The sequence below is a fragment of the Agelaius phoeniceus genome, chromosome 14 (genome assembly GCF_051311805.1).
Source record: "Agelaius phoeniceus isolate bAgePho1 chromosome 14, bAgePho1.hap1, whole genome shotgun sequence".
Classification (NCBI taxonomy): domain Eukaryota; kingdom Metazoa; phylum Chordata; class Aves; order Passeriformes; family Icteridae; genus Agelaius; species Agelaius phoeniceus.
In genome coordinates this window covers 16,838,991-16,854,310 of record NC_135278.1, presented here as the reverse complement: position 1 = coordinate 16,854,310, position 15,320 = coordinate 16,838,991, and the positions used below count along the sequence as shown (strand labels likewise).

At 43.8% G+C, this 15,320-nt stretch overlaps 1 protein-coding gene across 1 annotated transcript in view; it reads left to right on the top strand.

Annotated features, from left to right (window-relative positions):
* The first annotated feature begins 505 nt into the window (after nucleotides 1-505).
* CHM (CHM Rab escort protein) overlaps nucleotides 506-15,320 on the top strand; it is a 53,632-nt gene continuing 38,817 nt past the window's right edge. The window contains exons 1-2 of the mRNA XM_054641342.2: nucleotides 506-635; nucleotides 10,349-10,415. Of these exons, the coding sequence (XP_054497317.2) occupies nucleotides 587-635; nucleotides 10,349-10,415 (116 nt within the window). The 5' untranslated portion in view covers nucleotides 506-586. The remainder of the gene's footprint in view (nucleotides 636-10,348; nucleotides 10,416-15,320) is intronic.

The following is a 15,320-nucleotide window of genomic DNA, read 5'->3' as shown; positions in this document are numbered from 1 at the left end:
ACGTCCAGGGATCCAGGAGCAGCCACAGCTGCTCTGGGCACCTGTGCCAGAGCCTGCCCACCTTGCCAGGAAACAATTTATAATTTCTTCCTCAAATCGACCCGTAAGTCATACAAAAACACACGTGCTTGCAATGAAGCGATTTGGCTCAGGAGGTGGAATGCCGCCATGTGACTGTAGTTAAGAAGCTTAGTGATGGATGTAGGTGCTCGTAGATGTATCTATATATTCCCTACTGCATCCCGTAGCCTTGCTCCATGGCAGGCTCTGTGGATGAGCAGGACACCAGGGCAGTGAGGGATGGTGAGGCCGAGGGGCTGGCGGGTTGCAAGGGCACGGACCCGGGACAATCCCCGGGCTGTCCCCGAACCCCGCGCTCCCTCAGGAGGGTCGGGCGCTCCCCCAGCCACAGCCGCCCCTCTCTCCCTCCCTCCCGAGCGCTCCGCTCCCTCAGGCGGGGCCATCGCTCCTCAGGCGGGGCCGCCCTTCTCTCCCGAGCGCTCCGCTCCCTCCCGCCGCCGCCGGAACCCCCGCAGCCGCTCCCGCCCTTTCCGCCGGCGGCGCGCGCGTGACGGCGCCTCCCAAGATGGCGGACAACCTGCCCACAGAGTTCGATGTGGTGGTGGTGGGCACCGGTACGGGGCGGGACGGGCACGGGGGCAGCGCCGGCCCTGGCAGGGCCGAAGCTCCAAGGGGCGGCGGGGGGACGCGGGTCCCCGGCTGAGGGGCGACAGCGGTGTCTGGGGAGGGCGGGCAGGGTGTGCGAGTGGCTGCTGAGGTACCCCGGGGACGTGTCCGTGACATTGTCCCCAGCGCTGCCCCGGGCACCGCAGCCCCGCTGCAGGGCTGCTGCTCACACTGCCTGGCCAGGCGTGCTTGGAAATGGAGCTGTTACGGAGGGCCCTGTGCGGCTGCCCTGAGGAGGATTTGCCGGGACCCCGGCCTTGTGACCGGGCTCAAACCTCACAAACCGCACCTGAGATCGGGGGCTCCTCTAGTGCCTCGGAAAGCCCGGTCTGACTGACTCTGGCAGCCCTTAGTCCCGAAATCCCATCCTGCTGCTCAGGTTTGCTTTTGTGCAAGGAAAACAGCTCTGAAGAGCTGAAATTCTCTCTCGTTGCAGTATATGTGCTATAGGCTGATAATATATTTTTTACCATATCCTGCAATACAAATAGTTTAAGTTTTCAAAGTTGTTTTTCTAATCTCCGTGCCTGCTTTATAAATAACACAAAACTCTTTGAGTCTTCCTCATTAAAGCACATTTCTCTGTGTATGAATGATTGCATAAACCAGACACTTAATTCTCATCTTTCTGCACTGTCTGTATCCTGTACAACTTCATCCCGTTCAGGTGAATAATGATGGACACCTGGAGTGTCTCACTCACTGTAACTTAGCACAATATAACTACAAGAGAAAATTTTAAATACTCCTTCAGAACTAAGATTCTTGGTGCTTGGGTAGCAAAATAATCTTGAATTATTGGAATAGATTTCTGTTTGTAGAACCCAGTGAGAGTGACCTGGTTCAGATTGGTCTTGATAAGCCTTAAATTCAGCATGGAGCTCTAGTCTTAAAGTGCATCACTGTTTATAGGTCCCAAATTTACAGTCAGATTTGGTTTGCCTTTGTAAAGAGCTCAGGGTGTTGTTTGGAACACAAATGGGAAGGCATTTTTAATGTTACTGTTTGCCATGTGAAATTAGGAACTCTGGTTTTGGAGTTTGCTGATCTGTGAAATTATGTCCATGGGAGTTAAGATTCCTAGCTCTTAGAAATTGAATGAATGAATTTCTTAAAGAAATTGCTGATTTCAGTGTTCAGCAGAAAAAAAGCAATCCCCATACAGTGTATGTATAATTGTTTAAAAGATTTCTGATTTATATCTGGAGTTTTTGAGTAATTATAAAGCCATACTGCCCCCATTGTTTTGACCAAAACTGTGCTAAAAATATCAAATTTAAATTCTTGAGCAAATTAAGAGATCCCTTCTGTGTCCTAACTCTATTCTGTGGAGTGGTTTGCAGTAATGAATCTGACATTTTTTAGATGTGTTCAGATTTGAGAACATTTTGAGTGTGTGAGAAGTTTGGTTAATAGTGAAGCTGAGTATCCAACTGTAAGGATGAAATATTTAACATTGTGTAACTTCTGTGATTTTTGGGGATGATCCATTCTTTACTGCCATGAGGTAAATATGCAGAAGCTCAGAGGTTTATGAAAATGATATTAATGTTAAGCTATTTCTTATTCTAGCCATGGAGGGAACAAGGACTGTCTGTGCCACAGAGAGCAGGTCATGTGCAGCCATCAAACCCAATCTTCCCTGCTTTGAAGTGAGGTGTGATATTGGAGCTTTGGTGCTGCAGGAGGGAGGTTCTCTGAGCTAAATTCTCTGAAATATTGCTGTATTTGGGGGTGTTGATTTATATTCAGGGATGCCTTTTTGCCCACCTGGAGAGAGTACTGCTCTAACTGATTCCAAGATTCTCAGAGTTCTGCACTTCAGGAGTTGTTTTGTCTTTGCATTCCTTTTAAATAAGAGCATGCACAAGTGGTGATTAGCACTGGTGAGTGACTGAGGGTTTTTAATCTGTATTAAATTTCTCAGTGTGGAAGATTGTTCAGAGTAGAACTTTCATCTGTCTTCTCTTTGGGAAGTGGCTCCTGAGGGAATATTTTTTCCCAGTCTTCAACTCTCTTGTTTCTGTTGCTGTCACCAGTGCTGAGTGTACCTATGAATATGCAATTGTCATACCATAATAATTACAATGTTTGTGTTTAATGGGATTTTTAATGCATAGTTGTATTAATTTCTGTATGTGTGGCCTTTTCCTGGTTTTATAACTCGTGCATCTATTAAATTTAGTAATTAGACTGAGTGGTAACATAAGATTTGAATTTGTTTTTATTTCAGGCTCATTTAACTGTTTCCCTGTAGTGAGCTTAGTGCAAATGGAACCTCAACTAAATTTGAGTCATCAGTGCTTCAGTTAATGCCTAGGTTCAATTAATTCATCAGTATTGCTATGGGAAAAGGAAGTTTTCTTTTAGAAGAATTTTTTTTTTCCTTAACTTGCATGAGCAAGTTTAGAGCAAGGTGGATGTGGGTACAAAATTACTTCTGGTGGGTACAGCAGCTGAGGTTTTGCTACACTCATGGAATTTATATCCATGGTTCTAAAGGAAACTGGATTATTGCATGACATGAAACTGATGAGCAGAGCTTGAGGTTTTTCATGGCCAGCACAGCATGAGAATGGAAGCTGTTAGGACATTGTTTTGCTCTGTTTCCTTTTTTGTGGCAGCCTTGAAGTCACTCTCCCCTCCCTGTCAGCTCCAGTCTCTCCCATCCCCGTCCCTGCGTTTGGAGCCCAGTGCTGAGCTCCAGGTGCCCATCAGGCAGGCAGGGTGGGTTGGGTGGATGGTTCCTGCCAAAGCTGATATTCTCCAGCATCATCAGCCCTCAGAGCAGCTCTGCTCTTTGGGGAGTCTCTTCTGTGATTTTTATTGCTCTAGAAGCAGAACTGGGGGATGCTGGCAGACCTTTGTCCAATAGGAAAATCCACAGGCAGAACATTCAGCAGTGCTGAGTTTAGGGCAGAAAGGCCTGGAAGTGCCAAGATTTGCAGCTTTGTGGCCGTGCAGAGTGGTGTGGATACAGGTGCAGGGTCATGTTTGCCTTGGAATTCCTGCAGTGAATTGGATTGTATTCAGTGTGGCCTTCTTGTCTCTGACACTCCCCAAGAGCTGTGTTAACTGCTGGGAAAGTTGTAAAGGATATGGCTCTTTGAAAGGTGTTCTATTGACAAGTTTGTCTGCCAGTAATTCTAATTTTTTTTTTTCTAAAAAAGAGTTATTCTTTATAAAAGCAGTCACAGTAAATATTCTAGTTCTATGCAATTTTCTTTCCATTCTGGTTTTCAGTGGTTATAAATAACACATGAAATGACTTTCAAGGTAGAAAGCAGGAATCCATTTTGAAATATTCTATAAAATAAGGAGTGATTTATGGTTTCATATGATTTTGGCTGAAAGCACTCGGGCTTTGCCAGGTCATCAAAGTCCTGTCAGGAGAATCTATTATTTATTGTTAGATATGCTGGGAGTGGGGTGAGTACTTCATGTTTATCTTATGTAAGTGTAGTGTGTTAGGGAAAATCACTTCCAGATACCAACACAATTTTAAAAATATACCTTACTAGTAAACTAAGCCAAATATTACAGATGAGAATTTTCAAGTAAACACTGAAGATTGATATAAAAAAATAATAACTCCGAAGAGTTTCATTGTTGCAGGATATTTTTAGAATGTGACTAAAATCTTTTGTAATACATCATTTGGGCTGATATTTTGGTTGCATTATCTTATGTAAGTGCACAGTCTTCAGTTTCTATCAGTGGCTGGTTAGAGCTGATGAAGGCTCAATGGAAAAGCAGCTGAAGATGGATATTTTGGATGTCAGTGGTCACTTGGACTAACCCAGTGGCCCTGTCTTGTAATGTTCATGTCTGGCAGGAGGAAATAGACCCACATTTAGTAATCATTTGTAGATAAGTCATTGCCTGTCCATTCAAATGTCAGACACAGTGAACACTGGCTCACAGTCCTGTCCTGTGTCCTCTCTGTGGCTGTCCCCTTCCAGTTTTGTTACTGCTCTCCACATGTAAAGGTACCTTCATCTTCTTTACTGATTTTTTTAACCTGATTGAAATGCAGGGGTTGTGTTCTGGTCTGGCTTCCAGTGTGGATTTGGGGGTGTAGCAGAGGTGCTGTGGGAGGTTTAGGCTCCCTCTGGTAGCTCAGGTTATTTCCCAGATACTGTGCAGTGCCCCTGGCTGCTCTTGTGGGAGAACTCATTGTTCTCTGAACCCTTTGTTGTCCTTCTCAGCCTGTGTTCTGCATCTTTTCCAGATCATATTGCTGATCCTACAGAATCAGAGCCTGTAGGACTCTACTGTGAAAAATACAGAGTAGGTCATCTGCATACCAAGGTGAAAAACTCCTTTAGAAAAAGGCTTAGTAAGGTACTTTGAAATTGCAGTGTGAATGAGGAGCAGTGCAGCTCCAGGCCTGTATCCCAGCAGGAAATGGCTCCAGTCCCGTGCAGGAGCTGCTCTGGGGCTGTGCCAGGGCACCCTGGGGGTCACAGCCCCTGCTGCTACTGCAGGAGGAGGAGAAACTGCCTCAGTCTCCTTTCATGAAATGTTCACAGATGTGCAAGGAGAGCCAGCTCTCTTCCCATGGGGAAGCAGCAGTGAAAGCAAAGATCAGGCTCTGAGCTGTAGTTTGTGCTGGAGAACATTGCTTGGTGTGAGTATAATTTCTAGTAAGAAGTTAAATTTTTATTTCAAGCCTAGGTACTTGTATTCCTTTCCTAAATGTTCATTTACACCAGCTGTGAGATGGAATGCTTTTCATTGCACACAGTTATCTGTGTCTCATCAGAGGAACTTGGCAATTTCAGTGTAGGAGAAGAAACTTTTTACTTGTGGCTTCTTTCTTGACCAGTAACATGTTCTTACTTTTCTTAGTGGCTTGGCATTTCTATGCCATACTCTGTAATGCAGAAGTATTTTCTGATACTGCTCTGCAATATGAGCAAATATTAAACTTAATAAATTTTAATAATCTTTATCTTAAAATATTACATGCAAGAAGTATTTTAATTTGCAATTAATTATGAAATTATTTAAAAATTTCACAAATACCAAAAACACACCACGAGTATTTTGTAGTGAGCTCCTCCAGAGTCAGCTGCTCTTCTCTACTTACAAGTTCAGATGCAAACAAAATGTATTGCAGCTGGTGAACTGTCTGACTCCAGAAGATTGTTTTGAAATTGTCTGTGTTCCAACATTTTTATCTATTTCCCTTCAACATTTTATATTATGAAAAAGCCACTTGTGATTTATTTAGTAGATGGAGTGAAGCAAATTAAACATTTAAGCCTTTTCAAGATGGATCTTGTGTAATTCAGTAAAAACTTATCATCTGGATGCCTGCAAAGCAGTTTGCAGTGAACAGCTCAGCCTAGGGTGCTCCCAGAGATCTGGAGCTGTTTGGTTTGGAAATTGCTCAGGGCAGTGACTGCGTCCCTTGCAGGGCACTGCCAGAGGCAGCACCAGAGCTGCTAAGCAGGAGGCACAGTGTGTAAGCCTAAAATTAACTTTTGATCACACAGAGGTGAGTTATAAGTTTTCATTATTTTGTAAGACTTCAGAAATTATTTGGCTTTTAAAACTGAATTAAAGTTTTCCACCTTAGCGTTTATCTCAAACTTTAATTTTGTTGTATTGGAACTAAAAATAGAATTGGTTTTTTTGATAACTAAATAATCTGTAGCTAATTCCTCTGTTTCTTTTTTACTTCTAAAACACTATTCTAGAAAATGAGAGTATGGCTGATTTTATTTCATTGGGAATCTCCAAAAATTCATGTAATGGGGATTATCTTGGTCAGAGGTTACTGGAAAAAACCGGATGCAGACCTCAAGGTCAGCTTGCAGCAGGCACCTCTTAGAGATTGATGGAGATGAACCTGCCTGGGATGTGTCCAGCAGGGCTGGGATGGAGGCAGTGCTCGGGCAGTGGCAGCGAGGGTGAGTGCTGGGAGGGGCCTGTGCCTGCAGAGGAACCTTGCAGTCAGCACAGGAGTGTCCTGAGCCCGGTGCTTGTGCTGCCCGGGCCGGGCTCCCTCCTCCTCCTCCTCCTCCTCCTCCTCCTCCTGCTCCTCCTGCCCCGGCCGGGCTCCCTCCTCCTGCCTGCAGCTCCTTCCAAGGCAGCCCTGCAGTCTCTCCCAGCGCTTCCCAGGGCGTTGTACAGAAACATTTGATGCAAACCTCAGTTTCCTCTGCCTACTGAAGTGGCCATGCCACCATGTTTGTTTTTTTAATTAGAGCTAATTATTGTTACAATTCAGTCTGCTTGCCACTTTGTTTCTTTCCAATGGGAAGCCTAATGCAGGAGGACGGGTGTGCCTTGTAGTGAGGATCCAAACACATTTCAAAATCTGAATAGAATCCATTTTAGGGCTTTTGAGGAATCGAAGTTCAGATCAGGAGGCTGTTTCCAAGTAAGGACAGTTTCTAAAAGCACACATTCCTCTGTTGCTGGATTATCTGAAGGGAACCTGTTTTGCACAGCTCTGAGTGTCCTGTCAGAGGCAGTTCAGCTTTCCATGCTGTGATTCCATAAACTGCCATTTCTCTAAGCAGGCTTTTCCAAGTTAGTTTTTTTCCTGGATAGAGAAGGACAATGTATAACTGTATTGTAATTGTCCAGAACCCTCTTTCTTGGAAAAGGCTTTTGTTCAGTAACCACCATGCAATAGAGGTCACAGGTAGGAGTAACTTGCATTTGACAAAGCTGCCTCTTTTCCCTGTGCCCTTGTTTCTCTTGGAGAAGAGAACTCAGAAACTGGTGTGTTTCAGAATTCAGAACTGCCATGTGACAGTCTTATTTATTTCTTGGATTTCCTGAGGTGTTGTCCCCAAGAGCAAAGGGTCTCCTGTTCCCAGGTTGTTGGGAGCCTCCCCAAAAGCTGGGATGTGCTGGCCACGCTCCACTCTCACCACTGGGTATGTGGGGGACCACGCTGTCTTAGGAGCACAGGGTTGGTGAAGAAAATTGATGCCAGCTTTCAAGAGCAAGGAAGCTAATTCAGGGAACAATTTCATCCAAGGTTAATGGAAGAACAGACCTCCAGCACAGTATCAATTGGATCAAGCTTAAAGCAATCAGTTATGCCCTGGTAGCTATAACTCGGCCCAGGTCAGCCAGGCAGCACTGGTGATGTTTTACAACACTTTCTCAGTAGCTTTTATCAATAAGGAAGGAGAAACAAGTTTCTCAATTCCATTTCTAGAGTAATACTCTCTGTGCCCCAATGAGGGAAAGAAAAGCTTTTTTGGGAGCTCCAAACACAGAGTAGTTGTAGATTCTATTCCAGATGGTTTATAGAGGGAGCAAAATGAGCCATATATATAAACATGGGGGACAGCTGAGTGTGGAGCCCTCACATAATGACTGTGTGCTGCCAGGGCCTCATGGCAGTCCTGAGGTGTGTGCTGCACTGAGGTATTGTCTCCTTGCTCACAGTGGTCTGTGTTATGAGCTCTTGGTTCCAAAAATTCAACTTTTGGCCTTTCTGGGCTGTGAAACAAACATCCCAGGAACTGCTACAACTCTTCATCCCTCCTTCTGCCCCTGGAGGTTAATTCTGTGTTAAACCTTCACTTGCTGTGAAAGGTCAGCAATGCAAAACTATTTTCATTTTTTTGCTTTCTCAATTCAGCAAAGGATTTTTTTTTAATCTATCAAAAAAGTAATCATTAAAACCAGAAATTTTGAAGGGAAGTTGTAGCTATTTTCCTGGAAAATTTGCCATCCCTGTCTTACACTTCCTTCTTTGTATGGATAGAAATATTTATACTTTTGGACACCACCATGGAACTGCTCTCCCAAAAACTGACCATTTATCTGATTTGGAGGGAGGTCAGGAGGGGCAGATGGTGAGGGGAGAGGTTGCACCTCTTTATTTTGATGATTGTGTTGGACTTTGCTGGTTTGAAGAGTTGGTGAAACTGTGGCCAGGTGTACCCAGCTCCCAGGGGATGTTTCCTAGACTGAAGGTTTATTTGTTGGTGAAGGCCCTGTTCTGTGTAAGGAACAGACAGCACAGGCCTGGATTTCTGCTGGGGATGGTGTTTGTCATGGAGTGAGCCAGAGTGGATTGTGCCCTTCCACAGCTGCTTTTTCCCCTTCCAGTTCTGTCTCTGCAGCTGCTTCTGGTGCTGCTGGAAATCAGATCAGCCAAACACTCCTTGCACTTCTTTAATCTCATCCCTTAATTGAATACATGGCCTAAGTGTCTTTAATACCAGTCCCTAGGATTTTAATTGCTGATCCTGATTACTTGCTTAAACAGCCAACAGATCAGTGAGAAAGAGATTGGAGGGCAGTTGGTGCCACAGAGCTCAGGTGGTGAGCTGTCCTGCTTTTCTGAACCTGCTCCAGGCTCCAAGGCCTGTAACTGGGTGAGCTGTCCTGCTTTTCTGAGCCTGCTCCAGGCTCCAAGGCCTGTAACTGGGTGAGCTGTCCTGCTGTTCTGAACCTGCTCCAGGCTCCAAGCCCTGTAACTGGGTGAGCTGTCCTGCTTTTCTGAACCTGCTCCAGGCTCCAAGGCCTGTAACTGGGTGAGCTGTCCTGCTGTTCTGAACCTGCTCCAGGCTCCAAGGCCTGTAACTGGGTGAGCTGTCCTGCTGTTCTGAACCTGCTCCAGGCTCCAAGGCCTGTAACTGGGTGAGCTGTCCTGCTTTTCTGAACCTGCTCCAGGCTCCAAGCCTGTAACTGGGTGAGCTGTCCTGCTGTTCTGAGCCTGCTCCAGGCTCCAAGCCTGTAACTGGGTGAGCTGTCCTGCTTTTCTGAACCTGCTCCAGGCTCCAAGGCCTGTAACTGGGTGAGCTGTCCTGCTGTTCTGAGCCTGCTCCAGGGTCCAAGGCCTGTAACTGGGTGAGCTGTCCTGCTTTTCTGAACCTGCTCCAGGCTCCAAGCCTGTAACTGGGTGAGCTGTCCTGCTGTTCTGAGCCTGCTCCAGGCTCCAAGCCCTGTAACTGGGTGAGCTGTCCTGCTGTTCTGAACCTGCTCCAGGCTCCAAGCCTGTAACTGGGCATGTGGAACCTGGTGAGTGGGAGCAGACATTACAGAACAGCCCCATTTATTTATTGAGCTCCAGTGGGATCCTGTGTCATTCCAAGCATGTATTGCTGGTAGAGATACCACAGCCTTTTGGTGTGCTTTTTTGCTACATTTTTCCTAAATATAGGGAAAACATACTGATTTGGTAGAGTGTAATTGCATAAGGTGGGAGATTTTCAGAGGGATACCACTCTTAAGGACAATCACAGTCCTTTTGTTCAGTTTGAAGTGACCAGAAATGCCCTCAGGTAATGCCTGTGTGCATTACCAAGGATGTGGGTACAGAGCACCCCACTAAGCTTTGGCTGTCATTGTGCTGGCAATTACTCAATCTGATTATGAGAGCAGCCTGTGGAGAGAAGATGCTGGTGCCAAACTTTAACTCAGCTGTGTTTGCAAGTGGTATGTACCATACAGTTGTTTAAAAAATAAAAATAAAGTTGCATTTAAGAGGGTCAGCAAAACGTTCAAGAGCACAAAATAGCATTCATTATTTTAGTAGCATGAGACTGTTAACAATTTCAGCGACTCAGATTGTAAAATTTCTTTTGTTTGAGCTGCCTGCTTCTGACCAAGTTGTACCATTATTGCACTTTCTCACATATCATTGCATGGTGAGTTCTCAAAGCTGCCTGTGTCATTGCAGGTCTGCCTGAGTCCATCATTGCAGCAGCGTGTGCCAGAAGTGGCCAGAGGGTTCTGCACGTGGATCCGTAAGTTACTCCAGTCATTTCCCTTCCTCAGCCAAACCCACTGCAGGGTTTCTGTGCTCTGTCAGTGTGGGCTGCAGGACTCCTGTCTCTTCATCTGGCACCCAGTAATGTTATGTTTCTGTCTCTGCCTTATTTTGGGGGTGTTATTTCCATCAATAGAGCAGGCAGTTTTTGGAAGCTGGCTCAGGGATTTGGAACATGAGTGCTGTGGTGAAGGATGCTGTGATGGCTCCTTCTTTGCTACAGGCAGGAATGGCTGCAGCTTTAGTGCCCTTGCTTCTCACTCCTGGCAGTAATTATCCCATTCTCTTGGTGGGAATGACTTGTGTTCTTTCAGGTTTTTGTTTTCATTGGCTATCAAAGTCTGTAATAGTGTGGGCCACTGGAACTTTGATTTCTGTTATCCATGCCTGGTTTTAGCTATGATGAATATTACCTTTTAACAAAGTAAATTGTTCCCTTCATTAATGATCAGAATTATTAATTAATTTTTTTCTCAGTGTATGAAGAAATGAGATTTGGGGTTACTGAAATAACCCCAAATGTGATGTGCTACTTAGATGTGCTACTTTGATTAATCTTTGCAGGGAACAAAGGCCTGAGTTAAGCCAGGCACCAGGTATTGCTCACATATATGCATAAAGTCTTTGTTTATAGTTTACTTGCTCTCATTACCTTGTGTACCTTGTTTTATTACTTTTAATCTCCAGCCATGTTTGCATTTATCATAATATACTGCATAGGTGATTATGGGAGATAGTTTTGAAGTGGCCTATTATAAAATACTGAGTTCTGAGTTTGATTTATAAACACTGTCCAAGCATTGCCATCAGCAGTAGCTAATCTTATTCAAAATAGTCACTTCACTGCAGTGTTGCCATAAATTGCTGTAGACTGATTTTAAACTGAAGTTAGCTTCTGCCAACTAGTAATTGAAGGAGCTCTATTTCTCTGTGCCAGCTATCTGTCTCAATAAACATAAAATCTGTGGTTCTTCTCAGAGAGCTACATTTGCTGTAGATATTAATGAGCTGTTGACATGTGAAATTTCAAGGATATTTGTTAAATGATTTAGAAAAGTAATTTGCAATTTAAAATGTGGAGATTGGCACTTAGTTTAAATTTGAAGCTGCTGGAGAAAGGTAGATCAAGACTAAAAGTGGATTACTTGAAGTGAATATGCTTCCTATACTAATTGTACACATGCAAAAGATTTTCTCCTAACCATTCTCTCAAGTTTCTGCTTTTGATTCTTTATTTCTTTGCCTCTTTTAATTCTGTATCTGTAGTTATGCACCAGTTTGGTTACAGAGCATGGGGCAGTTGGGGTGAGGCATGTTTAGCTACATTTTGTATTTGATATTCAGCATCTGGAATACAACACTTGTAGGCTGCAGTTTTATTGTCTACATTCTTCCTCATTGACTTATTTATCTCTCCACACAGAATTTAATTCAAAGGCAAAGGAGGATCAAGATGCAGAATTTTAACTTCTCTGAGAAGCAGAGCAAGCTGGGCAGTTCCTGACCCCTGTTACCTTTCCTATTTTTTTGGCTATACTTTGCCTGTAGAGCACTTGAGTGTTCCTTATGTCCAAAATTTTCTATTTGAGCATCCAAAACTGTGCTGGGCCTTATTCCTGTCCCTCCCCAGTCCAAGATCCCTGTCTGTAGCTTGTTCCACTTCCTGCTAGACAATTTGTCTCACTTTTTTTTTTTTTTTTCCAAACTTGTGAAATATATGTTTTAATAGACCCTGTGTCTTCATACAGCCCTCTTTCAGATCTTTAACTGATGTGAAGTGAGGGAGCTGTGGGAGTACAGCAGCCAGAGAGCAAAACAGGTGCTTCTCTAAGCAGGTCAATTTCTTGCAAGAAAAACCAAGAAATTATTTAATTTCAATAAGGAGAGCTAGGCAAAAAAATTGTTAATTCTGGTACCTTTTGAGCTTTTTTGAAAAAAGTCCTTTTTTCTGTTTCTTTTGGTTTAGGATACAATCTCACAGCAAAGGTGTCAGAGAGTAAAACATGGTCTCACTTGGGCCATGGTAATTCCCTTTGGTCATGTTCATATCCCAGGATATAATATTATATAATGTAATGTAATATAATGTAATGTATATAATATAATGTAATGTATGTAATGTATATAATATAAATAATGTATATAATTAATATAATATAATTAATAAAATATAATATAGTAGCACAAGTGACTGCCACCATCACCCACTCTTTTGTTGGGCTGAAGGATCTCAGGAGCTGTTTGGGTTGAACCCCTCCTGGAAGCCAGGCAGCTCCTAAAGCCCATCACTGGGCCAGACTGGGAATCTCTGATCCATCTGTCTGTGCACTAATAGGTGGCACAGGAAACTTTATGGGTTTGAAACAGAAATCATTTTGTGCTCAGATCCTTGAAATCGATGTGGCAGTAACTTCCTGTGCAAAAGACAGCTGCTCTGATGGCTCAGGACTTCTTCTGGAAGATCAGGGCCAGGACAGTCACATTGAGGCAGCTCTGGGGGAAATCCTGAGGCATCAGCAGCTTCTGTGCAGCAGGAGCAGCAGCTCTGAGTGTCACCCTGGGGGCTGTGCCATGAAGGGCCAGCTCCCCAACAGGCAGCAAATGTTCTGCAGCTCTTGGCTTCTCAGTGGGAATCTCCTGCTTGCACAAGTGGCCAGGTTCTAAAATTGCATCTGTCTGCAGAAGGGCACATGAGATATTGTCTTGGTTCAGGTTGGTAATCAATCAGAAAAACTTTGTGATTTCAGTGTTCACAATTGAAATTTGCCAATTATTTCAGTCCTGGTAACTGAAGTAAAAAGTGAAAAGGTAACATAGGAGAAGAGAAAGGTATTTGCAGAGGTAAAATTGTACTTTAGCTACATTTCCAAAAGTTTGTGAAACTTTTTTCTGCTTTTAGCACTGAACTGCAGATTAGAGATTTGAAAATTATGAAGGGAAAGGAGCAGTGTTGTAATTCAGGTGAAATCCAGGTAACATGGGAGGAGTTGAGCAAATACAATTTAGGAAAGAATGTATGGTAGGGAAGGAAAACATCTGTGCTCCAACTTGGTAGAAAAAGTATTTTCCACCTGTGCTGTTGCACCTTCAAAATGATTCCTGTTCTTAGTTAGAGAATAATTGGATTATAACCCTAAAAAAGGGAGAGAAAATCCATCTTTGTAGTTTGCTAATATAGCAAGAGGGGAGCTTAGGCCTGGAGATTTTGGGACAATATTTTAGCTTTAATTAGGCTTTGATCTTGACCAGTACTTAAAGGAATTCCTCAGTTCATCTTCAGGGCAATTCTAACAGAAATACTTGGTTACAAAGGAGTCCTAATTGTAAAACCATTAGTCAGCTCTTCTCAGAATTCCTCTTCAAGACTTGCTATAAACTTTGCTCATTATGTCAGTAATCATGTCTGCTCTGTCTTCCTTCTGTAGTGTTTTCAGATGAGAAAATTAAGCAATCCTGATTCATCATGTAGTGCAGGGAAACTAATTAAAATTCCAGGATAAAAAAAAAAATCTGGAAGTTGCTACTTGAGGAGATGAATATTTGAGGTGGCATTACACACTTGGGGAGGGTGCTCAGACACCAGGAAAGGAGGCACAGCTGTGGTTCATTTTCCTTTGGAGAGGGCTGTGCCAGCTCCTCACAATGGATGGAGCTCCACACCAGGGTCATGCAGTGCTTTGTTGAACACTTTAGGTTGCCTCAAAACTGGGTAAAACAAATAATTTCGAAGGAAAACCAAGCTGATGAACAGAGGAGTGTTCACATGAAAGATGTCTGACAGCTCACAAACTTGTGTAACTTTCTGTGAAAATAATGTTAATTTCTCTTACTGACTGTTTGAACTTTAAATAGTCTAAATATGCATGACTTAATATAGGTGGAGAATCAAGGAACCCACTGCTAATTTTAGGCAGTTTTTTTCTGGGATTTCTGTGATTGTGGCATTGCTTGCTCCAACAGCTATATATTGTATTCCATATTCAAGAAACTTGCAACCAGAGCAGCACTTTCCTGAAAAGAAATCTTCATGGCCATGGTTTTTGGAAATCCCAGAAATGATAGCTAATACATGGTTATTGAATTTTTTATTCTGTAGAATCTGAAGAAACATGAAAAAATTACCTTGCACCATTGACAGCTTAAACAAAGCCTGAAGTTACCATCCCATGCAACTGTCAGTGTCTTTTAGAGATTGAAATCTGACAGAATGGGGCATTTCATAGATTTAATCCTCATTGCTTTGTGTTCTGGATGGTTCTAAACAGCAGTAGCTGTGGAGCTCACCATGTCAGTCACACAGAGTCAGGATGAGCTCCTGTTGCAGAGGGTTGGAGTTCCTGCTTGGGAGCATCTGCAGGAGGAGCTGTGCTGCTCAGGGCACGGATTGGTACCACACAGAACTCAAAGCAATGGGGATTCAACCTGCAGGAGGAGCTGTGCTGCTCAGGGCACAGATTGGTACCACTCAGAACTCAAAGCAATGGGGATTCCATCTGCAGGAGGAGCTGTGCTGCTCAGGGCACAGATTGGTACCACACAGAACTCAAAGCAATGGGGATTCAACCTGCAGGAGGAGCTGGGCTGCTCAGGGCATGGATTGGTACCACACAGAACTCAAATCAATGGGGATTCAATCTGCAGGAGGAGCTGTGCTGCTCAGGGCATACATTGAATCCCCATTGCTGTGTGGTACCAATCTGCAGGAGGAGCTGTGCTGCTCAGTGCATAGATTGGTACCACACAGAACTTAAAGCAATGGGGATTCCATCTGCAGGAGGAGCTGTGCTGCTCAGGGCATAGATTGAGTCCCCATTGCTGTGTGTTCTGTGTGGTACCAATCTGCAGGAGGGGCTGTGCTGCTCAGGGCATAGATTGAGTCCCC